This window comes from Rhincodon typus, chromosome 41 (assembly GCF_021869965.1).
Source record: "Rhincodon typus isolate 14 chromosome 41, sRhiTyp1.1, whole genome shotgun sequence".
In the NCBI taxonomy this organism is placed as follows: Eukaryota; Metazoa; Chordata; class Chondrichthyes; order Orectolobiformes; family Rhincodontidae; genus Rhincodon; species Rhincodon typus.
The window spans coordinates 12033397-12060727 of record NC_063372.1 but is presented as its reverse complement, the minus strand read 5'-3'; the positions used below and the strand labels follow the sequence as shown (position 1 = coordinate 12060727).

At 40.8% G+C, this 27331-nt stretch overlaps 3 protein-coding genes across 5 annotated transcripts in view; 2 read left to right on the top strand and 1 right to left on the bottom strand.

Annotated features, from left to right (window-relative positions):
• The window catches only part of LOC109925715 (unconventional myosin-Ib-like), a 186940-nt gene that overhangs the window by 40606 nt on the left and 119003 nt on the right, over window positions 1–27331 (bottom strand). The gene's annotated exons all lie outside the window — the stretch shown is intronic.
• timeless (timeless circadian clock) overlaps window positions 1–27331 on the top strand; it is a 99353-nt gene that overhangs the window by 24095 nt on the left and 47927 nt on the right. The window lies entirely within an intron of this gene.
• rnf41 (ring finger protein 41) lies at window positions 4688–27318 on the top strand. 3 transcript variants are annotated; one of them, XM_048618906.1, is made up of 6 exons: window positions 4688–4843; window positions 15557–15675; window positions 18531–18802; window positions 20717–20852; window positions 22578–22681; window positions 25051–27318. In XM_048618906.1, the coding sequence occupies exons 2-6, from the start codon at window positions 15586–15588 to the stop codon at window positions 25403–25405; spliced, it is 957 nt and encodes a 318-aa protein (XP_048474863.1). In that variant the 5' UTR covers window positions 4688–4843; window positions 15557–15585; the 3' UTR covers window positions 25406–27318. The 3 variants fall into 3 exon arrangements, with proteins under 3 accessions (XP_048474863.1, XP_048474862.1, XP_048474864.1); XM_048618905.1 differs by having other exon boundaries at window positions 15554–15675; XM_048618907.1 differs by lacking the exon at window positions 4688–4843 and adding an exon at window positions 14752–15094 and having other exon boundaries at window positions 15554–15675.

The window sequence follows — 27331 nt, the reverse complement described above, 5'->3', positions numbered from 1 at the left end:
TTTCAGATGTTCTTCAATGCCCAATCTATTATTGTCTGGACATGTAGAATGAAATTTCTTCTCAAGAACCAATTTTCTTCTCATAAACAAAATAGAACTAAAATTAGAGACAAGGTGAGAATTAGAAACTTTCTCAATGAAAACCAAACTGATAAGACAGCAACTTCTCAAAATACAATTAGATGATTTGTTTGGCAAGGGGAATTTTTAAAAATTGTATAAACAGGTAGTTTAATATTCCGTGTGGAGCTGTGACGTAGCTGAGAGGTTGATGTGAGTCCATAACCTCAGAATGTAAAGCTTGCTTCTATCTGGAATGTTAGTTGAACTCCTTATGATGTGTTCCCGCGAATAACTCACTCCTACACAACTGTTAATTGGGTTCTATTACTATCTATAGGTGGTTTGCAGTGTTGGAAAAGTTACCTTGGCCTGTTAAATTGCCCTATGATCTTTGTATGTTATGACCTGCCTGTACTGCACGCAAAACAAAACTTTTCACTGTAACTAGATACACGTGGCAATAATAAATCAAATCAGTGCTGGGAGGTAAGCTTGAAATTTGGGAACCTGGATGAGGAGGAGAGGAGATCTGGGATGAAGGTGATTTTGGGGTGAATGATGAGAGGGAGTTTGAAAAGTGGAATGAGTCAAATTAGCCTGTCTTCCCAAAAGCTTGTAGTTGAAGCCCAGTTTTATGTCATCTGTGTTTGCTCAGGCTGGTTATATTTTTCCTACCTATTGAACACACACTGGAAATAGCTACATTATATTAAAATAACATAACATAAAATATGAGGGTTGGTACCAGGTGTAATCTTTAGCTGAAGAGAGATTAGAGTCGTGGAGTTAAAAGTATCAGGGCAGTCCTCATTTTAAACTCACACATTGTCTTCATGATTTCATATACTTTCAATCAATAAACAAATCAATCAATCATTATAAATTCCCGTATCTGCATTTCAAATAAAAATTGTCAGCATAAACTGAAATTGTATAAAACATTTGAATATTTTATTATTTTTGAATTGCATTAATTTCAATTTCTCTGCTATTTCTGTAGGATCTTGGCTGATCCGACATTCCTTAAATCCACTTTTTTGCCCTTTCTCCGTAACCCTTGATTTCGTGGTTGATCAAGAATCTATCAATCTCAGCCTTAAATATACACAAGGATTCTGCCCTTACAACTCTCTGTAGCAAGGAGTTCCAAAGATTCTCAATCCTCTGAGCGAAGAAATTCCTCCTCATCTCAGTCTTAAATTGGCACCCCTTTATTCTGAGACTATGGCTTCTGGTCCTAGACTCTCCCATGAGTAGAAACATCCTCTCAGCATTTACCATGTCAAGCGCCTTAAGAATCCTATATATTTCAATTAGGTCACCTCTCATTCTTCCACTAAGTAGAATCCCAAACTGTTTAGCCTTTGCTCATAAAACAATAATCCCCCCATACCAGGGACTCATTCTAGTGAACCATCTGTGTTTGTTTCAAATCTCCAACATTCACAATATTTTGCTTTATTTACAGAAGTAAAGTTGTCTTGCTGCAATTTTGTAGCATTTCAATGAGACTGCACCTGAGTATTTTGTACAGTTTTGGTCACCTTATCTAGGGAAGGATGTTTTTAACATAGAGGGAGTGAAATGATGGTTCACCAGGTTAGTCCTTGGTATGGTGGGATTGAGGTGGATGTGGATAAGATGTTTTTGCCCTAGCTGGAGAATGGGGAGGTGTGGGCTAGAAGCAGGAGACATTGTCTTAGGATAAGGGGTAGGCTATTTTGAGAGATTTAGATGCACAGAGTGTCTTAGAGTCATAGAGTTATAGAAATGTACAGCACAGAAACAGACCCTTTGGTCCAACTCGTCCATGCCGACCAGATATTCTAAATTAATCTAGTCCCATTTGCCAGCATTTGGCCCGTACCCATCTAAACATTTACCATTCATATACCTATCCAGTTCCCTATTAAATGTTATAATTGTACCAGCCTCTTCCACTTCCTCTGGCAGTTCATTCCATACACGTACCACCCTCTGTGTGAAAATGTCGGCCCATAGGTCCCTTTTAAATCTTTCCCCTCTCACCTTAAACCTATGCCCCTCTAGTTTTGGACTCCCCTACCCTGGGGAAAAGACCTTGGCTAGCTACTCTCCCAATCCATGCCCGTCATGATTTTATATACCTCTCTAAGGTCACTCCTCAGTCTCCGATGCTCCAGAGAAAATAGCCCCAGCCTATTCAGCCTCTCCCTATAGCTCAAACCCTCCAACCCTGGCAACATGCTTGTAAATGTTTTCTGCACCCTTGCAAGTTTAATAACATCTTTCCTATAGTAAGGAAACCAGAATTGAACACACTATCTAAAAGTGGCCTCACCAATGTCCTGTACAGCCGCAACATGACCTCCCAACTCCTATACTCAATGCACTGACTATTAAAGGCAAGCATACCAAATGCCTTCTTCACTACCCTGTCTGCCTGCGACTCCACTTTCAAGGAAATACAAACCTACACCCCAAGGTACCTTTGTTCAGCAACGGTCCCCAGGACCTTACCATTAAGTATACAGGTCCTGCCCTGATTTGCCTTTCCAAAATGCAGCACCTCACATTTATCTAAATTAAACTCCATCTGCCACCCGTCGGCCCATCTGATCAAGGTCCCGTTGTACTCTGAGGTAACCTTCTTCACTACACCACCAATTTTGGTGTCATCTGCAAATTTACTAACTATACCTCCTATATTTACAACCACATTGTTTATATAGATGACTAAAAGCAGTGGACCCAGAACTGATCCCTGCAGCACACCTCTGGTCACAGGCTTCCAGTCCAAAATGCAGCCCTTCACCACCACCCTCTGTCCATGTCATCCTGCTTCGTAGCCAATTTTGTATCCAAATGGCTAGTTCTCCCTCTATTCCGTGTGATCTAACCTTGTTAACCAGTCTACCATGTGGAACCTTGTTGGAATGCCTTACTGAAGTCCATATAGATCTCATCCACTGCTCTGCCCTCATTAATCCTTTTTGTCACTTTTTCAAAAGACTCACTCAAGTTATTGAGACACGAGTTCTCACGCACAAAGCCATGTTGACTAACCTAATCAATCCTTGCCTTTCCAAATACGAGTAAATCCTGTCCCTCAGAATCCCCTCCAACAACTTGCCCACAACTAGATGTCCGGCTCACTGATCTGTAGTTCCCTGGCTTTTCCTTACCACCTTTCTTCAGTAATGGTGCCACGTTAGCCATCCTCCAGTCTTCTGGCACCTTACGAATGGCTATCGATGATACGAATATCTCAGCAAAGGGCCCAGCAATCCCCTAGCTTCCCACAAAGTTGTAGGGTACAAGTGATCCAGTCCCAGGGAAGGCCTTTCCCTTATCACCCTGTGCTTGCTATCTGACATTGGTTCCCAAACAAGCAACATCTTCACTTTAACATTTAATCCATATGTGCAAATCCCTCATGGCATTGCTCCTCCTAATCCTATAATCTCCACCAGCACCATCCCTCCTCTAATCCTGGTTCTTGTGTTTTCCCAATTAAAATAATTTTATTGTTGACAGCCATACCTTAAGCTTCCTAGGCTGTATGCTCTGGGATTCCATTCCAAGATCAATCTGCCTGTCTGCCTCACTTTCCTCCTTTGAGACACTCCTTAAAGCCTACCACTTTGACCAAACCTTTGGTTACTTGTCCTAAATGTAAGTTAGTGTCCAGTTTTTATAACATTCCCATAAAGTGCCTTGAGACATTTCTGTGGTACTATATAAACAGCTATTTTTAGAGAGACTTTCTTGTAAAGTGTTGCATCCGAGCTTGAAATACTTGTCAATCATTAAGACAAAACATTGTAACTTGCATCATTCTCTTTTCCCTGTGTGTTACATTTGTGTGGAAAATCAAATATTAGATCAATGCTCTGCTGAGTGGTCTACTGGTATTGTGGTGGAACTGTCTATCTCCAATGTGTGGTACATATGGGGACCTATTTCATCAGTGAAATCATGATGTCGAGGTGCTGGTGTTGGACTGGGGTAGACAAAGTCAGAAGTCATACGACACCAGGTTATAGTCCAACAGGTTTATTTGAAAACACAAGCCTTCGGAGCGCGGTCCCTGTCGATGTTGAATCAGTGAAATCAGATTGCCAATTTGACTGAAACTAGACAGTGAAAACATCAGCGGCCCCGCCCCGTTAATCATCCCGATGCATGTAATGGGTGGTGGAGTGAGATGTCAATCATAATGACGCTAGCCCCTATTCCCCCTAGAGATAACAAGGTGTAGAGCTGGATGAACACAGCAGGCTAAGCAGCATCAGAGGAGCAGGAAGGCTGACGTTTCGGGCCTGGACCCTTCATCAGAAAATCTACTCCCCTATTCCCTATGGGGAAACCCTATTTCGCCCTGCCTGGCGGTCCCATATGGTAGCCACTCCCTCGTCTGCCTGTGAGTGGGTGCTCAACGAGGGTGCACTGAGACGTCAATTGGTCCACTGAGACGTCAATTACTTTGAGCTTTAATATAATTGGTCAATATAGGTCCCGAAGCAAAGGTCTGATTTGTTAATCACGGGCGGAATCAGATATCAGTTTTTACATTTCTATTGGCCTATTGCAACCGTCACTCAAATCCCAGTGTCCTGATTGATCAGCTGAAGTGTCAATCATCGGAGGTGTTGGTTCGGAGACTTTTCCCTGTTTAAAAGCTAGAGTGGACGATGACGTTGAAAGGTTGTAGTGTACGATTTAGGGAAATCTTCAAATAAAATTAATAATTATTCATACGTTTGGGGTTTGTGGCTTTCCACCTGCTGACGGATCTCTGGTAAGTTCACCCGTGTGCGCGCGAGAAGGATGCTGTGAATGGACGGGGCCAGGGTGGTGTGGGTGGCAGGAGAGACCGCCGTCTAATATTGGGCCTAGTAATGAACTGGGACGGAGCCTGAAAATAAAGTGTCATGTTACTGGTTAGTCTGAATTTCAGGATCTTTGGTATCGGTGTGGAACTCAGCCACAATTTGATCGTCTACTAGACGTTCCTGGAAAAAAAGGGGTTTTCTCTGGTTATGCCTCGTCGTGATTCAGCTATCTTTGTATCTGTCTTTTTCTCGAATGTTTAAAATTTCAGCATATCTCTGTTGCCATGCCCACGTATCTGTCAATCTGAAGGTTAGTTAAATAAATGTTCAGCGATCTTTGCCTCAGTTCGGGAGCTCCTTGAGATTCATTTTACTAACAGAAGGTGATTTATGAGCAGGGATTCTAATCAAACCTGGTAGTTCTGAAAGAATTTTAATATCTGCTATCATTTTAATAAGTTTTCCTGAGGAGAAGTGACCCAATGGTTCTTGGTGAGGTATTATCGTTAAATTGTGTCTAGACAGCTTTGGTTAATCCTCTACTAAAAGGGGAGAAACTCACTATTATGATATGATTTTAAAAATTGGCATTAAGAAAAAAAAAACACTAGTTGGGGTAATGGTAGGTTAGAGGATAGTTGCAGGAGATATATTCCAATTATTTTAACCCTTTTATTTAAAGCTATGTCTTTTTATTGTGCCTGTTGAAAATCGTCTTTAATCAACTGGTTCAGACATGTTATGGTATACCTCCAGCACACTATGCTGCCACTATGCCATAACACCCCCTTGTTATTGTTGATTATAGTGACATCTCATCTCATCTCATCTCATCTCATCTCATCTCATCTCATCTCTAGTGGCTTGTTTTAATATTCTGGTTTGTGCTTGATGCCTTAATGACATTGTAAGAGACCTTGTCATTCCTTTCTCTATGTCTAATCATCTTTGACTCCAGTTTTATTTTTGAGTATTTGTAGTATGACTGTTCTGACCTCATTGGCATTCTGTATCTTTACAAAAGCAGTAATTGGTTAGTGCACTATTTGTTCTTGGCAGATGAGCATATGATTTTGGAGGAAACTGAGTCATACTGTGACTATGTGTGAACAGGTGACTAAATTTGTTCATGAGATGGAATAAATATCTCAGCATATATGAAGTATGATCTAGATGATTATTGTACAGTTGATGCTGTCCTGTATTTGAGTGCTTCATCAAGGTGTATACGTAAGGATTTAACATTTACTTCATGTTTCTATATACTTTAGTGGAGCTTGGTACATTTGATCTGTTGATACAGCTATAAAACTATGGGGTATTTTCATGCTTCTTCATTTTCTTTACTGGCCCTAATGTATGCTTCCTGATATTTTCACTAGCTCCTTCAACCTTGGATCCCGTTCTACACCCCACCCCTGTCAAGGCTGCTATCTTGAACAACATCTCGCTGTCAAAAAAAGTCTAAGCTGGGTCATCTGTCTTCTGACTGCTGTCCCATCTCTAACATTGCTTTAATAAAAAGAGAATGCTGGAGAAACTCAGGTCTGGCAGGTTCTGTGGAGAAAGAAACAGAGTTAATATTCTGATTCTAAAGGACAGTCTTGCTGTATTATTTCTTAACTCTGTTCCTCCTGCCACAGATGCAGCCAGATCTGCTGAGGTTCTTCACTAGTTTTTATTTCGGGTATCCAGCATCTGTAGTACTTTGCTTTCATTTCAGAAGTCACACAACACCAGGATATAGTCCATCAAGTTTATTTCAAATCACAAGCTTTTGGAACGTAGTCCCTTCATCAGATGAAGTCGAAGGGGTTATGTTTGTGATTTCAAATAAACCTGCTGGACTATAACCTGGTATCGTGGTGACTTCTGACTTTGTCCACCTCAATCCAACACTGGCACCTCCACATCATGCTTTCATTTCAACATTGCTTTTCTATTCAAGTACCTCAAACTTATCTCAGACTCTCATCTCTCTCGTAGCTCTTTGAGTGAGTGTATCCACTCTGGTTCTTTCCCTTTCTGTAGTACTAATTGAGCCTTAGTCAAAATCATGTTTTATGCTCTTGTGACCATTATGCCTTATCTTTTATTGACCTTTCAACAATGCTTGATATAATTAATTTCTGCAGTACTAAATGTTGCCCAGCTCCTTGGAATGGTCCTTGCATTGTTCCATTCCTATCTGTTCTAGTGGAGCAGATGTCTTTCCAGCAGTGGTGTTTCTTCCAGTTTCACACCATTGCCTCCACACTCCATGCTGAGGATTTATCCTTGGCCTCTTCCTCAAATCTCTCTCTGACTTCTGTTTTTATGATCTCATTTGCAGTTTTGAGTTCAATGTCAGTGTATATATGAAGGTGCATCGCTCCATCGCTACCTCATCATTGACTGACTTTGGGCTGTCAAGTCTTGGATGAGGTACAACTTCTTCAGTTTTGATGTTGGAAAGATCACAGCTGCCATTCTAGTCCTCTTGGGCACTGCTCCCCTTTCCTCTTACTGGGCTGAGTCGGTCCCTTTTGGTTTGACTCTTGGTTGAGCATAAACCCCAGTTGCTCACCATCACAGAGGCTACTCCTACTGTCATTCCCCATTCATCATTTTTCTGCTCCCTCCAGCTCAGTCTCACACACTGAGGACCCAATGTCCAAACACTAATTAAAAGGCTGTTTACATTCAGGATGTTGAGCTGATAGCATGGCTGGGCTCTGGAAAACAAAACACTTGTGCCTTTGGAACCAGTGTTTGCATGTGTGAGGTTTTGTGTAGGCAGGAGAGGAGGTGCCAGTTTCCTCTTGTCAGAATGTTGGCTAGAGGTCAAAGTCTCACTTTGTTAATGCTGGCCTCTACAAACCTCCAGTTACTGTGGAAAGTGAATTATATTGTAGTCAAACAGCTAAAATGTGTTGAATGTGGGAGTGATTAACTGGGAGCAATTTGCTAACATTATTGCAGCATAAAGAGATAATGGAAAAGTGAGTCGTGTGGTGCAGTAGTTGTGTCCCTACCTCTGTGCAGGAAGGTTCAGGTTCAAGTCTCACCCCAGGATATGATGGCGATGAACATACGTCATAACGTATCCAAACAGTTTGAATTAAAATGAAGGGTCTAGGCCCGAAACGTCAGCCTTCCTGCTCCTATGATGCTGCGTGGCCTGCTGTGTTCATCCAGCTCTGCACCTTGTAGTCTCAGATTCTCCAGCATCTGCAGTTCCTACTATCTCTGAATTAAGTTAATGTTTTTTTTAAAGAGGAGCTCTGCTTCTGAGCCAATTGATATTTTTGAAAAGAAAAATTGAGTACCTAGCACAGAAATAGATCATTCATCTGTCCTGGTGTTTATGATGTACAGAGGCTCATCCCACTTGAATTCATCTCCTTCTCTCTTATATCTTTCTATTCCTTTCTCCTTCATCTTTGTCCAGCTTCCACCTTTTAAATATTTCTTTTGACATTCTCCTCAACTGCTGCTCCCTGTGAGAGCAAGTTCCATACGCTCATTACTCAATGCAAAAGATTTCTCCTGAATTTCCCTTTTGGATTTGTTAGTGACTGGATGGTCTCTTTTGGCTCCCCACAGTTGGAAACATCTTTTCTACATTTACTGTGTAGAACCCCTTCATAATTTGAAAGGTCTCTATCTGGCCCTGTCTTCTTTTCTAGAGAAAAGGGCCTCGGACTGATCTGTCTTTCCTGATGGTTATAACTTCTCAGTTCTGGAGTTCTCCTTGTTAAGGATTTGATTAACTTTACCTGTGTGTGAACCATTCACTGTCTAGAAGCTTGGCATTTAATTTTAAATACAGTGATCTTGCTGATTCTGTTTCGAGACCAAGCAGTCAGTATGGTGGTTATTTTAAAGTACTAGTTACTGGCAAATTACTATTTCTATTAAGCGAAAAGGGTAAGCATTGTACTGACACGCCTGTGCCATCCTCCTTCATCCAACATTGCACTATTCATGATTAGTTAGTGAGGTAAAACTGTCCTGGCACAAAAACCAATTGACGACATCATCCAAATAATATTGTTCCTCTGGAGAGTAAATTACTAAATTATTACTATCTTTGAAAATGAACCACAAAAGGAAATAGTTTTGCGAATGTGATAAGCAAACATTGATTTAGCATTAGAGAAAACTTAAAACTGAGCAGCAGACAATGAATTGTGATCCACAAATGTGTCCCTTTTCTATCCTTCTTTTTCAAGTTCTGCACATTCATCTTCTGAACCCCACCGCCCCCATTCCAACTCTCCATTCTAAGACTCCAGCCTCTTGTGCAGCCTAGCTATTTGACAAGTGTGCCTTTTGCTAATTGTATCTTGTGCACTCAAGATTCTTCCCTAAAGCCCTCTGATTCTCGACCACTTTTTTAGTAAGCTGTTGATCACTCCAAATATCTTACCTCTGATTCCATACCCATTTTCTTTTTTTACTCCTCTCTCTGTTCTTTTGGAACATTTTTGTTTGCTTTCCATCTGCCTGATTTTTGTATTAAACATCAGCTGTCCTTCACCATTTCTCCCCTCCCCCCCCACCAAAAAAAAACAGAATAATTCAGGACTGGTGTCATAGTAGTCCTGTATCTCCTGATTTTTCTAGAATTCATCTGTCTTTTTTAAAGAGGTAGAAAAATGGGAGATGAAACAAAATTCTGGCAACACAGCAGTCCACCTTCATTTATTTAAAAAATAATTTTCGTCAGAACCCATGGGCAGTAGAGGGTTTGGTTGTAAATGTTCATATCAACATCCCATGAATCTTTTGGATATGGAGACAGGGATAGTATTGGGGAAGGGACCATAATGGAAGCGATCAAGTGTTTTATTGGCAATGAGGACAGTAAATACAGAGGCAAATCTGATTTTCTTTTGAGTCAAACTGTGGTGAATGCATTACCAAAATTCAGAATTACCATCATAAGTAATTTTTTTGAGTTGCTTTTCAAAGCAGATGGGAGTAGAATATGGGTGACAGTGGTACAGGATAAACTGAATTGGTCAGAGCTTGCTTTCTGTATTTGGGACAATGGAAATAGTAGCTGGTATAGGTGGTAAGGTTGAGAGGGTGGTACAAATATGGTGGTGAGAATTTTTAGTGAGCAAGAACCACTGCAACCTCTTGATTCTGTTTTGTTTGCTTCTTTCTCCCTTGGCTAATTTTCCTTTACTATCTGCGTCACTACATCATCCCTGATGTGCTAGTGATAGTGTGAAATAATGGTTTATCTGGAGATACTGTAAAGTACAGGTGTGTTTTTCACCCACGCTCTTGCATGTAATCACCCTGACTCTCTAACCTGTAAGCAACCTGACTGAAGAAATGATTCACCTTGATCACACTGGTCCATTGTTTGAGATGCTGGGGTATGGCAAGTTGCTCCTCAGGTTGGAGAGGGGAAATTCAGGTTTGGGTTGTTGGAAGTGAAGTGTGTGGAGCCATCTGCTTGAGAAACCTTGTGGAACTCATTTTTGAGGATGTAGCAGACATGATAGGGTGGGCAAAGGCGTGAAGTGAGGTGGATAGATGCAATGGATGTGGGCCCTTTGTGGAAAGCATTTTAGCAGGATGCAACATCTACAATTGCTAGAGAAGCTTAAGGTACATGGAATTCTGAGAATAGCAAATTTTGGATTTTTGTGTTTTTTTTTCCACAGGAGAAGAGAGCAGGAATTCTTCAGTGTGGTTGAAAGTAGGTAGTGTTGTCCCTCGGTTTTCAATTCTCAGACACTTTTTTTTGTTGTTGTTCACTGTCCCTCAAGGCTTATGTCCAAATCTTGATAGAGTGGTGTCAGAATTTACAGATCATGCCCAAATAAGAAGGCATACTATCCACATGAACTTGAAGAAAATTTATAAGTGGAGGGATGGGCTGGAAAGTGGCAGATGGAATTCAGTGTAAGTAATTCTATTGAGTTGAAGAAACATCAGTAATTTTCCTTAGAAATAAATTGGATCACTGCTGTTGGAATTTTATGTTTTTATCATGGGAAATAGAATCAAGGAAAAATAAGATATCAGCATGAACCTATTTGGATCTTGCATTGCAGTATCGGCCTCTGTAGAGAAGATGTTGAAGCTTCAGTGAGGATGCGATGCAGATTCACTTGACATTGTACAAAAAAAGTGACAAACAGTTTTTTAACAAAAAATATCTTGATTTATGAACGAACAAAGATAGAAGTCCAACAAGCAGACCTTGCTTGATCAAGATGATTTTCAGGAGGATGGAGGGAGGGTGAAGGTCTTGACTTTGGATTCAGGAGGAAGCAAATGCTATAAGAACAGAAGTGGTACCCTTGTAGGAGCCAGTAAAAGGAGGGAAATTAATGTTCTAAACTTATAAAAATAGAAACTACACTTTCAGAAGAATGTTGGTAATTTTGGCAAAGATGCAGCTGAGATGGTTCTGGAAGCATTGCATAATATCTTTGCATGAAGTGCTGTATTATACACAATCTTAAAAAGTAATGCGAACTTGGACAGATTCCAAAGAATAACTGGATGTCTCCGACCCTTTTATGATGGTTTTTCCCTCTCAACATGTACAAAATTCACAGCACTTAATTGTAGCATGTGGGATTAGGTTCCTTTTAACTTGTGGAATGAGGATAGAATGCTTTGGACTGAGGGCAACGAATCTGTAATTGTATGGGAGTGGACAGTCTCTTGAGGATGCTTTGTGCTGGCTGGAGCTTATTCAGTCTCTTATTTTCCACTTGTGAATCACGTAAGCTATTTGTATCTTTTAGTCTGAAATGTTCTTTGCTTTTTGTTTTGTGGAATGGACATAAAGTGCCTTTTACTGTGTCACCAAGGCCCTGAGAAAGCTGTTTAGTTTTATACTAGTTGCTAAGCTGTATTTTGTTACTTTCTATTAATGCTAAATATTGGTGGTGTGTGGTCTAGTGCTTTGAGGCTGCCACTTGTGTCTTTTTTCCCTGTTCCAGTTAGCACTTAGACTGGGTTGGATGGGATGGGCAGGGAGGGAAATGGCAAGACTGGGAAACTGCATTTGTTTTCCTTTGGGTGGGGAATTTTAAAATAGAGGTGTACAAAATTTATACAGATTTCAATAGAGGTGGAGAGGGTGGTGGGGGAAGAGAGCGAGAGGGAGAGAAACTGTTTCTCGTGGTAGCAGGGTCAGTAATCAGACAATTGAGAGATGAGGCGAGGGTGGAGGAGAGAAGAGGATGGGGGATGAGGTAGTGGAACTGGATAGCTGTGTCAGAAAATTGATACTATGGTGGGATGAATGGCAAGCTGTGCTGCTAGTTTTGAAGATTTACCCCCTCCACACTCCTGTCCTCCCCCCGCCCCCAACACCATCCTTTTTAGGGTGAATCAATATACCTATTTTTCTGAACTGGATCCTTTTTCTCTGACCTAGATTGGTAACTCCTGATGTGGACCAGTGTTGGTGAATTGCAGGATGAGTGGATGCAGGAAGGTTCATGTTACTGTTTTATCCATTTATGGTGTCAAAGTAAATAGTGCTTCTGATGAATATATGATGTTCAATGTCTTCCTGATTTTAAGATGCTGATGTCTAATGTACCAGAGTACACTGGTGTTTTGAATAGACTGGCCTGGTCTTTTTGCACTTGCTGGTTAGCATTGTGAGGAGTCTGCAAGTAATGTATTGATTTAAACATGGAATATTCCAGCCTTGCTACTACATTTTTGAAGGTAATGACCTTCAGATGAGATGTTAAATTGAGACCTGGTCTGGTTCAGGATACAGGGAATTTGAGGCCAAATACATTAACAGTGTATCTGAATTGGGGTGACATTCACCAAGCTGCATTCATTGCACACCTCACGTGTTTAATTTTTCTTGCTTGGTTGCTTATACAACTGAGCTGCTTGCTAGGCCACTATGGGAAGACCTTGAGAATCATATTGAGAGAAGCTGGAGTCATGTATACATCAGAACAGGAATGAATAAGGGGTTGTTCAGTTCCTGGAGGTCACTTTATGTTTTGGAAGGCAGCTTGCTCAATCACCTCTCCCCAGTGAATAAAGTTGAGAGCTGGTATTTGTTGTTGGCATCTGTCTGCCAGTTGTCCAAGGAGCATCCAGTTTGTGAGGCAAGTCTCCACTATTCCAGCACACTCCCCTACTCCTCAATAAACCTGAGGTCATTCGAAACACTACTGCCTGTGTTTCACTCATTCAACCATCAGCCCCAGGCTTTACTAGTCTCTGATGGCTTTGGTCTACCTGACTGCACATACATTGGCTTCTTTGCAAATCTGAGCTGATCAGTGTGAGTAGTCAAAGTGCAGTGAACTCCCATACTGCTCCCCACCCCCCACCCAAAAAAAAAAAAAGATCTACTGCCAGCAAAAGAAAATGATTGATAGGGCATGAAGCATGTTTCTTGCACCTAATGAGTTCCTTCAATTTGGCTGGTGACTGGGGCCTTTTAATCCTGATCAAGATAAATATCCAAACTTTGCACCTCCTCTTGAAAGTCACTATCACTGTTGTTCCTTTTCTTTTTTGCAATAAAACAGTCTTTCTGTTTTTTTTTCCTCCCTTTTGTCCGACTCCAGAAGTCGCTGACTCCTTGCTGTGGTATATTTCGAAGGATGATGTCCTCTCTTCTCCTCCTCCTTCGTTTTGAATTTCCCTAAGTATCTTTTAATTAAAAACATGAGCAGTGACAAAACCTTTGGTTAGAAGATACAGCATAGTTGAGCTCAGCTATGCTCTCACCCAAGATTAGATGCTTTAACATTTGAAGTAGCTTTCCTGAGCCAATCATAATAATATTTATAAAAATCTACTTTCTGCACAAGAATGTCACTGGCTAGACAAGCATTTATTGCCCATCCCTGATTGCCCTTGAGAAGATGGTGGTGAACTGCCTTCTTGAGCCGCTGCAGTCCATATGGTGTAGGTTGAGCCACAATGCTGTTAGCAGGAAGAGTTCCAGAATTTTGACTTGGCAACAGTTAAGGAAGGGGCGATTTTAGAGTTCCCAGTCCAGGTGCTCTGTAGGACTTGGAGGGGAACCTATGAGTGGTGCTGCTGTCATGTGACTGCTGCCCTTGTACCTCTACCATCTAGAGGGACCGGGTTTGGAAGGTGCTGTCAAAAAGGCTGAAGTTGAAAGATAGCAGTTCTCTTTTTTTTTTTGTTGAAGTAACCTCTAACTTACTGAATCCCCATGAAGCAAGGTTCCTGCTGGCAATAGCTTCTCACTCTTGCTCTCGCTCAGATGTGAAAGCCCTTGTGACAGTGCACAGGAGATTTACCAGAACAGCTCCAGTGATGAGGGACTTTAGGAACCAGGTTAGGTCAGAGAATCTGGGGTTGTTTTGAATGGAGTGAAGCAGATTGAATGGAGTCCTGATAGGAGTGTTGAAGATTATGACCGGTATGGAGAAGTGAACGGATAAGTACTTGCGGGAAGTAAACTTCACCACAGGGCTAGAGTAAGGGAGTGGGGCTGACTGGACAGCTCTGTCGAGAGCTAGCATGGATTTAATGGACTGAATGACTCTCTGACCAAGGTGTTACCTTTGACATTGGGGAAGACTTACTACCATAATCAAGTAACCGGTAATAATAACTGCTGTCTTTTTTTACCCTGTGTATACCCTGTAAAGAAAGGAAAAAAATTTTAAAAAAACTATACACAAGTTAACAAGATGTAGAAGCTGTTTACACTGAACACGGTCTGGCATAATCTGTTAATGCTCTTCTAATAGGGTTTCCAAGTACAGCTCGAGCTGATGACGCATGTTGAATGTTTTTCATCACAGTTTTCCTTTTATAACCCAAGGGAAGATGATGGTATTATTTTTATTCTGCAGTTGTTGCTAGCCTCTCCCATTGTTTCACTCGAAACAGAGTGAAACTTTTCATTGTAGAAGGCAATCGGAGATGTGAGGCTTTGTGTTATTGCGGCACAGCCGGGAAGAATTGGGGAAAATGTTTACTTTGCCCAAATTCATCTCCTACGTGTTGGCTTGCTTCCAACCCAGGATATCTGATGCCATTAAAATAACGGATGTGCACCGTTGTGCGGCTCACTGCTGTACTCCATTAAAGCTGCATTCTGCTCCCATTTACCCTCAGTCCTCTGTTGTTTGGCTGGAGAGATTAGTATTAAGATCAGGAGTTTTTTACAGGACTGCAAATTAGTGTTTTGAAAAGAACTTCGTACACAAACATTGTTTCCAGAAAAGTTGTCTGAAATGGTAAGAAATTCCTAATGTAGCTTTAATCTATGCAATGGAGTTTTCAAAACGATAACTGGGCTTCTGTAGATTTGGGAGGGGGGAGGTGTGGCAAGGGAAATCAGGGAGACTTTTGGTGGGAGTTGAAAGGAGTAATAGCAATGGAATGAGTGGAGTTCGTGTGTTGCACACGACTTAAGATGGATGCACTGTGGCAGGTCTGTTTGAAGTTGCAATACCCAATCCGGTTAGAATAATTTATTCCTTCAGGTTCTTTTTTGAAGGGGTTTCAACTACCTAAGTGGGAAACAAACGCCAAATGTAAAGCTTTTGATGTGCTTTGTTGTATGTTTACAGTTCAGCTTTTTGTATTTTTAATGCATTTTATATTGCCTTTTACAGATGGACTTCTTTATCCCAGGCAATGGAATTTATTGCAAGTAATGCCACCACTATTCTTTTCTTTTCTTTTCTTTTTAGCAGAAACTCCTGAGGCTGTTGCAGTATGAGCCATGGGGTATGACGTCAATCGGTTTCAGGGTGAGGTGGATGAAGATTTGATTTGCCCAATTTGTAGTTGGGTTTTGGAAGAACCTGTACAAGTGAGTAAACTAATATTAAATTTAGGTGGGTAATTAATTTAGGTAATTAATATTGTTAGCAACTCCTTTGTCTGTCCAACTGTCTTTCTCTCTCTTTGGGCTCTATCCTATCGTTTACTCCCTACCCCACCCACCTCTCTAATTTCTGCATATAAATTGACGTTTTCCCAGCCACTATCAGTTCTGAGGAAGGGTCACCGGACCTGAAACGTTAATTCTGTTTTCTCCTTCACAGATGCTGCCGGACCTGCTGAGCTTTTCCAGCAACTTTTTAATTTAGGTGGGGTTGGTTGTGCAGAGGGATCCCAAATGGTCTTGGTGTCCAAAGTATCTTAACTTGCAACCTATTCAACTCACAGGATGGGGGGTGGGTGCTCACAACTGTGCCTCATTGTGCAAATTCCTTTGAAACAAAAGGAGAAAATAACACAAGGTTTTCAGAGAGCACTGTCAGAATCAAGATGATTGGAACATGCTGGCTCACCCCACCATTTTATCTGAATGCGCCTTGTATTTCTTTTGTGATTTTTGATGTTGGTTCAGGGCAATAGGTGTCAATGGGAATTTTGACTGAGAATAGGGAAATGATGCCATCAGATCTCCTTGGGTGAGTGTGATCTATTGATGCGGGGTTGGAATGACTGCAGCTGTACTGCATTAGAATGCTGCAGGGTCAAGAGATTAACAGAATGCTTCATACATTGCACAGCTGGATAAAATCTTTTGAGTTTTAAATAGCAAATTGTGATTCTGTGAATTGAGTGGCTGTCAAGTTCCAAGACTTGAACATGCAAAAAAAATGAGGGAAAGAGAGAAATTGCTGTTGCTCAAAATGTGCCTTAGTCTTGTCAGCATCTGAGGAGAGAAAAGAGAGTTTAACTTTTTAAGCACAAACACACTGACAGAACTGGACTGTAGATAGGACAGTTTTTCCCTGGTAACCAAAAGCAGTTCTGGGTGACAATGTACATACAAATGCTTAGTTAATACAGTGACAGCCATGGTGCCTTCCAGGCAGGATTTATAAGACTTATTGAGTTGCTTTATTTAGTGGCTGAATGAGTCATGTGGCTCAAACAACCTTTCTGGTCTTGGGCAATAGCAGAGATACTCCATTTTGTCTCTGTGTGCTCCTTAGTTAGGAAGGGGGAAATAGATTGGAGTTCCTGTTTTCCATCTCTCCACCTCTGGTGGAAGTGCTTATTTGTTACATGAGACTAGAGCTGGGATCAGCTGGGCTGTCAAATGGCCTGCTGATACTCCCTTGTGAACCTCGCTGCCTACTCCTCCTATTGCTTGTGTTACGAACTGTATGATTTCAATCTGACTTTACGGTATGTTTGTTTGTAAGAAAGCAGTCTCTCTCGTCTGCTTATTTTCTGCCCTGCTTTTCAGTGATTTTAGGGGAGTGTGGTAAGTGTGCATCTCCTATTGGCTAGTTGGGCGATTCGTATACTTTATTAAATAAAATTAGTTGGGGAGGGAGCTAGTATTGCATCAGCAGAGGGGAGCAACACATAATGGATTTGACTGAAGGCAGTGTTTCAGAATAAGCCCCTGTATCTTGTTCCACTGTATGAATTGGCACTGCAGTGCTGTGGATTGCACTACTATTCAATTGATTTCTTTTTGTTGTGTGCAAGAAGCTCTCTGGATCTTTGGCAATTTGTAATGGTTTGAAGATATGTTGAACTCCGTGAATGGCATGTACTGACTTGAGAGAGAAGAAATAGCGGCAGGAATTCATAGTGCGGTGACAAGCTAGTAACCACATTATTTGGATTCCAAGAATAGTAGCCAAATAGGAATAAAGAACTTAAAATGCCAAATTGCTACAACCAGCTTCTATGAACAGAACTCTAGTTACAAGTACGGTCATGAGAGCACAATATTCATGTAAACGTATTGGACTTGCTGTGTGACATACTGAGTGACGGGGAAATGTGGAAAACAAGCCTTTGTTTGCAATGAGGAAGTTTTATCATGTTCCCAGATGAGAATATTTTCATGTTTTGAGGTTTGCATCTCTTGTCTTGGGATACAGATTTGAACCGAGAAGGGAAGGCAAAGAGTTGATGTGTTTTAAGAGGCAGTACGATTTTTAATTAGCTCCTTGAATTTGATATGTGTCCTAGTTTGCTAACTGCTGCTGTATGTTTTTAAGCTGGTTGAGAGCGGGTTAACCCTATCATTTCAACTGGATAAATGCTGGTCTGAAAACAGCTTGAAGATGAGATTGATGGACCTCCTCCTCTCTAAAGTTCTTCAGTCATCTCCTGTGGTTCCCCCTTCTTTTCCCCCCACCTCACTATATAGTTCTGTAAAATATAATTTTCAATGAGTATATTATGGATTTTTCCACTAGTTTATGAATTTAATCCCAATGAAACGATGCGTCATAGATTTGATGGGGCACCTTTTAAAAAGATTACGGGAGCAACTGACAAGCTCAAAATGGTACTTTGATACTGACTGCATCATTAAAAATTGGCTCCTTGACAATGCCGCAGAATTTTTTTTTAACCTTGAATTTGATTAAAGGAACTTCACCTCTGGCCAGTGTTCATCTCCATACTTGGGGAAAATTGTGTAGGGGCAGTGTATCAAGCTTGTTTTGTACAATCTGATCTTGGTGATCTATGCATTTCGTGATCATTTCGTGATCACATCGTGTCGATTTATAGCCGTGCATGCTATGGAAGCAGATCTAATTTTATTGAATAGAGCCTGAGTGTGCTTAAACTGGTTCACCACAAATTGGATTCCCAGATGACTTGTGCTGTTTAGTTTGTTTATTTTCACTCTCTCTCTGTCTCGCTCTCAGTTAATTTGCTGTCTCCTCTGCTCTTTCCTAGGCACCACACTGTGAGCATGCTTTCTGTAATGCCTGCATCACTCAGTGGTTCTCCCAGCAGCAGACCTGCCCAGTGGATCGCAGTGTTGTTACTCTAGCCCACCTTCGACCTGTTCCCCGCATCATGCGGAACATGCTGTCCAAACTTCAGATCACCTGCGACAATGCTAGCTATGGCTGCACGGCTGTGGTGCGGCTTGACCAGTTGACCTCTCACCTCAACGATTGCGAGCACAATCCGAAGCGACCTGTGACCTGTGAGCAGGGATGTGGGTGAGTTTCCTACAATGAAACATAGTTGAGCTTTCAGAACTGTGTACCCTTTAATAGTTTAGGTAAATAAATGTAGAACATGGTTGTTACTGAGCCATATGCCCAAGAAAAGGCCCAAGTTTGTGTTGAGTTTATCCATCTTCCCCAATCCCAGTGGTGACATGCTACTAGTTGTCTTGGCAAAGAGCTGTCTGACTGAGGGGTTAGAGACTAGAATAATCTGGCTCATGCATGATGAATGGTCACCTGGGTAATGTACTGATAATCCAGTCGTCAGGGAGTTGAGAAGAAATGTTGTTTGTTATTTACCTTTTTCTTTTCTTTGTCTCATATTTGACTTGCTTTCTCTAGTCTTCTAGAGTTAACTCTTTGGGTGGCTGTAGAACTTCTGATACTGTTCTTAAATTGTCGTTCTTCATTGACCCCAGAAGACAATGATAATCAACTAACATCATAACCGTCTCCTATCCTGAAGCTGTCTGACATCTGGCTTTGCTTGCTCTTTCCTCCAAGGATCGTTTTGTTGCAGTTAAAAACTGGAATGCTGGCCTCTTCTCCCATTCACAACCCACCCAGCCATGACAGATCAATCCCTCTGTCCTCATTTGGCTGTCTTGGCTTCAGAATGATTCATGATATAAGATGAAGAGAAAGTAAAAAAAACCTCAGGAATATGATGAATGTAAACTGATTTCTGGATGTTTCCTTAGCATTGTAATCCATTTACAGACTCCATTGTCATGGAAAGAAATGGGTAAATCTTCCCTCCTTTTTATTTGCCCTTCTCCACAAGTGAAGTGCTGATCATGGCCATGCTGACTAGTGAAAGTGTCTATCAGTAACAAGCTGGCCATTCAAGGAGATGAGAATCTGTGACTTGAGTGAACCTGTGATGTTCTCATACACCCTTCATTCAGTAGCAGGGTGGTGCCTAGTCATTTAGCAAGTGAAAACTTCGATCCAATCTTTTGAAGATGCTTCCGTTTTGATAATTGAGATGTTTTAACTGTCATAGTATTTACTTTTGCGTAGTTGATTTAATATTTAACAAGATTTGTTCTTGGGGAAAATATAGGATTGGGATATAAATAAATATTATCTAAATGTTTTTTCTTAGCATTCACTAAGAAATTATTTAATTAAAGTAAATAAATTATTTGATCAGTTTGGCCTCATTAGTAAACCAGGGTTTGCTTGTCTTGTATTATCTAATGGTTTGAATGAATACATAGTGATTGTTTGCTCCTGTCAACACTTACTATGTATGGTATAACTGGTAGAAAATGATAACATGATTACAGTGATTTAACCGAACTTGATGTTTAAAAACCTCTTTGAAGACTTAGTTTATGTAGCGCATATTCAGCTACTGAGCTGAAGACAGGATGATAGTCCGTTTATGCATCAAACCAACTGAGTCTGCACATATTAAACACAACTTGTGACCAGCACTACTGATGTTTTAAAGCAGGATTGTTTCTCCAGTAAAGTGCAGTGAGTGGAGGTTAGCTACATAATACAAAGTGTACAAACACAGATATAGGAAAAGGCCAGCAGGTCTGTCAGTTGCGCCAGAGAACACAATAACTAAAGACATCTTTCCTTCTCTTGACGCTCTCTTCTCCTCCCAAAAAAGAAAGAACAAACAATCTCCCAGGAGAGACACAAAATTCTGAAGAAACCCAGAGCCAATATTGAGGAAAATGTTCTAAATTTCGCTCCCAACTCCCTCAGGTGTTCAAAAAGTTAGTTTATCTTAAGGGTACGCACACTACAAAATTTAAGTTCTTTCATTCTTGGGCTAATTTTAAAATGACAAATGACACCAATTGGAGAATGTGTATCTTTTTAGTATTGCTCAGGGGGTTTCTACTGTTCTGCTATTTGACCTCGACCTTCTTCCCTTTTTTTCAGATTAGAAATGCCTAAAGATGAACTACCAAACCACAACTGTACCAAACACCTTCGCACGGTGGTACTTCAACAACAGGGGAAAATCGCAGAACTGGAGAAGGCTTCAGCAGAGCATAAACATCAGTTGGCAGAGCAGGTGGGTGCTTGCTGGCATCTGGCCCAGCAATACTAGCGAAATGTTAACCTGGGTGCTGTAAAGGATTTGACTTGCCATATTGACTATCTAATATCATTATCATTGACCATGTAAATGCCCTTCTACTTTGCCCCTAGAGAAGCAGCAATAACTTTTTTTTAAGCTTAGACCTCACTACTTTAAAGGTCGGCCTCTAAAATGGGCATTGTTTGTATTTGCCAAAACTCACCAAATGTCTCATAAATGGTTAAGGTCTATTTCAGAGTTGGTAGTGATGGGGTGGTAAATGCTCCATTTATTTTTGGCAGAAATAGCTGTACTTATGATTATTGTATGAATGAAGTACTTGGTTTTTTTTTTTTTTTTTTGAAAATATGTTTTGTTAAACATAACCATTCCAAAATGTGCTGTGAGGTATTTGGGTTGTTTGGTGAAGGACCTCTCCTTGGCTATGTCAGAGTAAAAATTGTCAACTGTTGGCGTTTAGCTCAATAGGACTCCTAAGTCCTTCCTGCATTTAACCACACAGATGAGTTCTGGCTTTGAGGAGTCTAGTTGTATTTACGCTGCAACTATGTGAGGCCATTGCACTTCTTCATATCAATGTTAAAGCTGTAGAGCAAAACCCACTCTGGGTGTGATCTGACACTTGAGCAAATCAGAGCAAGCTCCCTCTAAGGAGGAATCATTGGGAATTATATAAGAAACCTGCTCAGATGTGTTTATAGCTAGTTTGATTTTTATGTGGTATCTTTCTGACAAAGGGAGTTGTAAAGTTTGCAGAGTGGAGCATTAAAAGCAACGTATGCTTTGCAGCAAGTGGCACGCTCCTGTGTGAGTCTTCTGTGCAGTGCCTTGTTCATGATGGAACCATTAACCATGCGCACAAACTAAATCTCATTATTACAAGTCAAATTTCAATAACTCTCCTCCAAATGAAAAAGCTCTTGCAATCTGTTTTCATTTATCCATTTTTCTCATGGATATGCAATGTTTTCACTTTTCTAATAAACAGCTGTTATTGAAACCAACATTCTTATTGTGCTGTCTTGCTATGCTGGCTACCTCATTTGCACATTTGCTCTCTTTATAACGTGGGCACCGTATGTAGTAAACTGCCTGAGATCTTGAAGACTTTGGGGGCTGCTGCTTTGTTAAACAGGAGAAGATTGTGTCTGTGAAGGGTAGGATTGCATTGCCTTGTGTAATACTGAGTTATCAAGGCTTGGAAGGTTTGGCTCAATAGTTTTAAAAGTTTGCCTTGACACTGAGATGAGTCAAGGGTACCAACTCCTGATTGTTATCACTGATTGGTGCTTGACTAAACAAGCTCATGGGCAGTGACTTGACAGGCAGTCACTTTTTTCTCTTGCAGATAAATAAAGCCCTTGGGACAAAATGCTAGAGGTCTGCTGACATTTGCAACCACAAAAAAGGGAGACGGTAGTAGAGAGAAATTGGGGGTTAGATGAAGTAAATGGGAGGTGTTTCCAAAGCATTGACAAAGGTGTAGGCATGTTTGGCCTATTTTGTGTACTTGCTTCTGACCATAGAGGAACTGTACCTTGATGTTTTTGGGCATTTTCCTTGGTGAAAGTATGTCCCCTAAAGAAAATTTTTAAAATAAGCTGGTAATATTCAGCAGCTCCGTCAGCATCTGATTAAAGGCAGAGTATTGACGATCATTGATGAACTCTGTGTGTGTGTGTTTTCCTTACTTTGCAGAAACGAGACATTCAACTTTTGAAAGCGTACATGAGGGCTATCCGCAGTGCAAACCCAAATCTACAGAACTTGGAGGAAACCATTGAGTACAATGAGATCCTAGAGTATGTTTCTGTTCAGTTTCTTTCCTTTTTCCTTGTGCCTTACACCTTTCTGTGACTAAGTAGGGAAACTATTGACTTCTTTCCAGATCTTGGCTGCTTTGTAGCCGGCCACTTTAAGATATTAGAGAGTTATGGGCAGTCCATGCTTTGTAAGCTGCTCGCAGACTTCCAGTTAATTTCCTAAATATGCTTGTTCTGTATCTGTGACCTATATTTCTGCAGAAGTTTAGAATGTAGAGCATTTAAATGGAGGTTTTTAAGCTAAATTAAGATACTGAAGTAGGATCTATTTAGACTTGTATCCATTCTTTAAACCCAATTCTAACACAGTCTGTCATTGCATAATTTATGATCCTATATAAAGCAATCACTAAATCTCCCAGTAACATCTTGGATGTTGGCTGTGGCTCAGTAGTATATGATTGAAGATGACACTCTAGTGTAGTACTGAGACCCCATCCATCCTCTCGAGCGGACACGCAAGATCCCATGGTACAGTTTTGAAGAAGAGAGGGGAGTTTGCACCAGTGCCCTGGCCAGTATTTATCTCTTAATCAACATCACTAAAAGGGGTTAGCTGATCATTATCATGTTTCTGTTCGTGCGCAAATTGGCAGCTGCATTCCCATATTACACCTGTGATCATGCTTCAAAATACTTCATTGGCTGTAAAGTGCTTTGGGATGCCCTGAGGTCACAAAATGCGCTATATAAATGCATTTTTTTTTCTATATGCAGAAACTGTAGCATAAAATCTAGGTCAACACTCCCAGTGCAGCAGTGAGAGTGTAGCACTGTTGGAGGTGCCATCTTTTGAATGAAATGTTAAGTCAAGGCCCTCTTGGGTGGGTATAAAAGATTCCAGAGCAGTATTTGAAGCGAGGTGTTCTCCCTCGTATTCTGGCATCAATGTTTATCCCTTCAACCAGCATTGCTTACAAACAAACTAACTGGACATTATCAAAGTGCTGTTCGCAGGAGCTTGCTGTGCGCAAAAACCACAAAGATTGCATTGTTTTCAACATTATACTAGTGACGAGAGTTCAAAAAAAATTCATTGCCTGTAAAGCACTTTAGGAAGTCCTGAAGTCTTTGAAATCTGTTAATGTCTTAATTTAGCAACCATCTTTATAATGTTGAGCAGTTGATCATTTTGGAAACTTCTTTCCCAATCATTTCACAATGCTTGTGTCCGTGAAGTTAGATCTAGAGCTAACTGCAATAGTTGTATCAATGGTTTGGGTGCTTTAAAGCTAAACACTCTTTCTTCTTCTTCTTTTTTTTTGTTCAATCGTTTGGAGGGCTGAGAGGATGGTTGGGGGTGGGGGGCACTGAAATGACATCGCAGGAACTTGTCTAAAGAGAAATAAAGGGGAACCAAGAAGATGAAGTTTAAAAATATTAAAATTATGCATGCGTTCTAGAGTTTCTGATGTATCATGCATGCTGCTGTTATAGGTTGCGGAGGGGGCCACAAAGGAAAGGTGTGGGGTCAGCACAGCACTTGTGCATCTTTTTTGCAGTGATCTACCGCCCTGTCGTCCAGAATATTAAGTGTATGTGTCAAAGATACTACTGTTTGGACGAGATATTTAACAGTTAAACTGAGGACCCGTCTACACCTTTTTTTGAGTGTACGTAACCGGTCCCACTGACACAATTTTGAGGAGTGGGACAGTTTCCTGCTGTCCTAGCCAATATTTACCCCTGACATCACTTTTTTGTTTTTATTTAAAGGTAAATGGGGCCTTTGGTTATTATTGCATTGCCGTTTTGTGGGATCTTGCTGTGCGCAAACTGGCTGCTGCATTTCCTATGTTACAATAGCTTCTAAGCTTTTTTAAAAAAGTACCTCACTCTAAAGTACTTGGGGACTTCCTGAGGTTGTGAAAATCACAATATGAAAGCAAGGCTTTTTTTTTTCTCTCTTCTTTCATGTTCCCTGTCTATTTGGCTGCAAGCCCTCACCACCTTTTAAAGAAACCAGGAAAATCTAAATTTAAATGTGAACTGAGTTGCATGCAGGGAAAAAGTATTTTTTAAAAAGATTTTTGTAGTGTCTGCAACATCCTATTGTGCAGCCCTCTGAGCTGAAATATGATCTCCATGCAACATCCTAGCTGTGACAGGGTGCTTGTCACACTGGCCACCCTTCCCCTCTCCCTACTGTGCCCCTGGGTGGGTCAGGAAGCAGTCATATGCAATCTGTTATTGCAATGCCTGCAGCTGGATGAGGATGTGAAGTTGCAAGGAGGAAAGAAACTGTGTGCTCTATTCATCTGAATTTGTAGGGCTTAGTTGACAGTAGTTTTGTTTATTTTATTAAATAAAATGCACACATTACCTGAATGGTATCTTCTGTATTGTAGGTGGGTCAATTCATTGCAACCTGCTAGAGTAACCCGCTGGGGTGGCATGATCTCCACCCCTGATGCAGTTCTGCAAGCAGTCATTAAGCGGTCTCTCATAGACAGCGGGTGCCCAATGTCCATAGTCAATGATCTCATCGAAAACGCACACGAGAGGAACTGGCCTCAGGGCCTGGCCACTTTAGAGACGCGTCAAATGAACCGCAGGTACTACGAGAACTATGTAGCTAAACGAATCCCAGGGAAGCAGGCAGTGGTGGTGATGGCGTGTGAGAACCAACACATGGGAGAGGACATGATCATGGAACCTGGTTTGGTGATGATCTTTGCTCATGGTGTGGAAGAAATCTTTTAGAACAAACAGTGTGTTCCTTTTGGTTTGAATGAAGTTCATAATGAGAAGAAAGCAAGACTTGGCCTTGCCCTAACTAGAATATCTTCAGTGGAAAAAGTATTCTACAGAGTCTTCACATCTATTTGCATTATGGACTATTTGACCAATGGCTTTTATGCAGCTCAAAACTGGCTTAAAGAATGAGAGCTTGCAGCTCACAGAACACTTGTCACAACCTTTTTAATTTATTCTTCCAAGATTGAAAGACTAAAGGCAAGAAGTACAATTCTGATGCCCATTCCAGTGCTTGCTGCCACATGAGAAAACTAACATTTGTGGCACTATTTCACCTTACTGGTAGTGGTTTGTGTTATGCTCTGATACCTGATTCACATGTTTGTTTGTTTCTTTGCCTTGTTGCAAACAGAAAATAGTAGTGGACAATATTTCTATTGTAGAAGCTGCTGCTATACTGTGGTCGAGTGTAGAATATGAAAGTGTTTCTGTGATCATTTTGGAGGGAAAGTCTTTTCAGGTTGCTCTGTTCGAGCAGAGCTCACAGACAAACTTTAAAACAAATAGATTTTAGTCCTGTATGTACTATACGGCTTAATATCCACTAGAGCAATCAAAATGACTCTGATTTGCTGCAAACAAAAACTGTCAACGTTCAGGCATGATTAAAAACGGTTTTTGCAAAACCCAAGTGGGATGTGGGGTAATATGTGGAACGTGAATAATCACTTGAAGTGTGGTTTACTAAGTGCCCAGTCAGGGGGTGAGATGAATTGAATTTGCAACTGCTACAGGGCATTGCAATTGCATTCACTTTTTTTTTTTTTTTTTTGCTTTGACCCTATACCAATATTAATCACCTTTTAATCTAAATCCTACCTTCTTTTGGATTTGCCTTGAACTGAATTACTAAACTTGATGTCAAATGACTTCTGAACAGAGTCTTGTGCAAGAATGGCCAAAATTGGAGTGATGTGCCTCCAGTGGGGGAACAACCAAAAGATTGGCCTTTTTTAAAAATAAATGATCCTGTAACTAATCCTGCTTTTAAAATCCTGTAAGTATTTTATTGTGTAATGTAGCCAGGATGCCATCTTGATTTTGAAACACTATGTCTACAAATACCTGAAGGTGTGTGTGTGTGTGTGTGTGTGTGTGTGTGTGTGTGTTTTCGTGTAAATGTCAAAAGTAACCCAGCTACGTTCTCCTCTGGATGGATATTGAATGCATGATTGCAGGCCACAAAGTTACAATGAAGGCTGAGCTAGCACAGGATTGCCAAAAAAATATATGAATGAAAGGAATCGTAGAAAGCCCAAGTATAACATGTACATTTTTTAAAAAAATGTAATTCACTTGGCTTTGTTTCAGTGGAACTGACTGAAATAGGTATCAGTACTTTGGTAACTACCTAATATTGGACATTTTAACTGACTTCAAATGGGAGCTGTGCTTCCCTCCTGTCCCTGCTCCTGCTGCAAATTATTACATTTTGACCCAAAGCAGCCAAGAATGATCAGACCAATTGCCACTGGCAAGAGGTTTGGAATATGGTGCTTCAATTCCTGACTTGAGGGGTAGGGGGGACAATGTTGTTAATCTATACATTCTAGTTAGAGTTTATGTCTGTACATATTATTTCAATTTAAAATCTTGCTGTTTGGGAGTTTTTTGCTTTGTCCACAAATTGGTAAATTCTCTCCCTCAGTATTCAAAATCTGAAGTTTACAAAAACCCTTGCAAGTGTGAAACACGGTTTAACCTTTTGTTAGGGTTTGAAACTGGGTCTGTGGGATTGATTCAGTCCTGGGCAGTTTTTTTTTTCTTAAAAGCTGAGTTCAGATCCAGCAAATCTTTATCATTGTCCCTTGTGCAGTTCCTACACCTTTCAAACTGTAGGGAAAGCTTGTCCATAAGTCTTGAATGTAAACA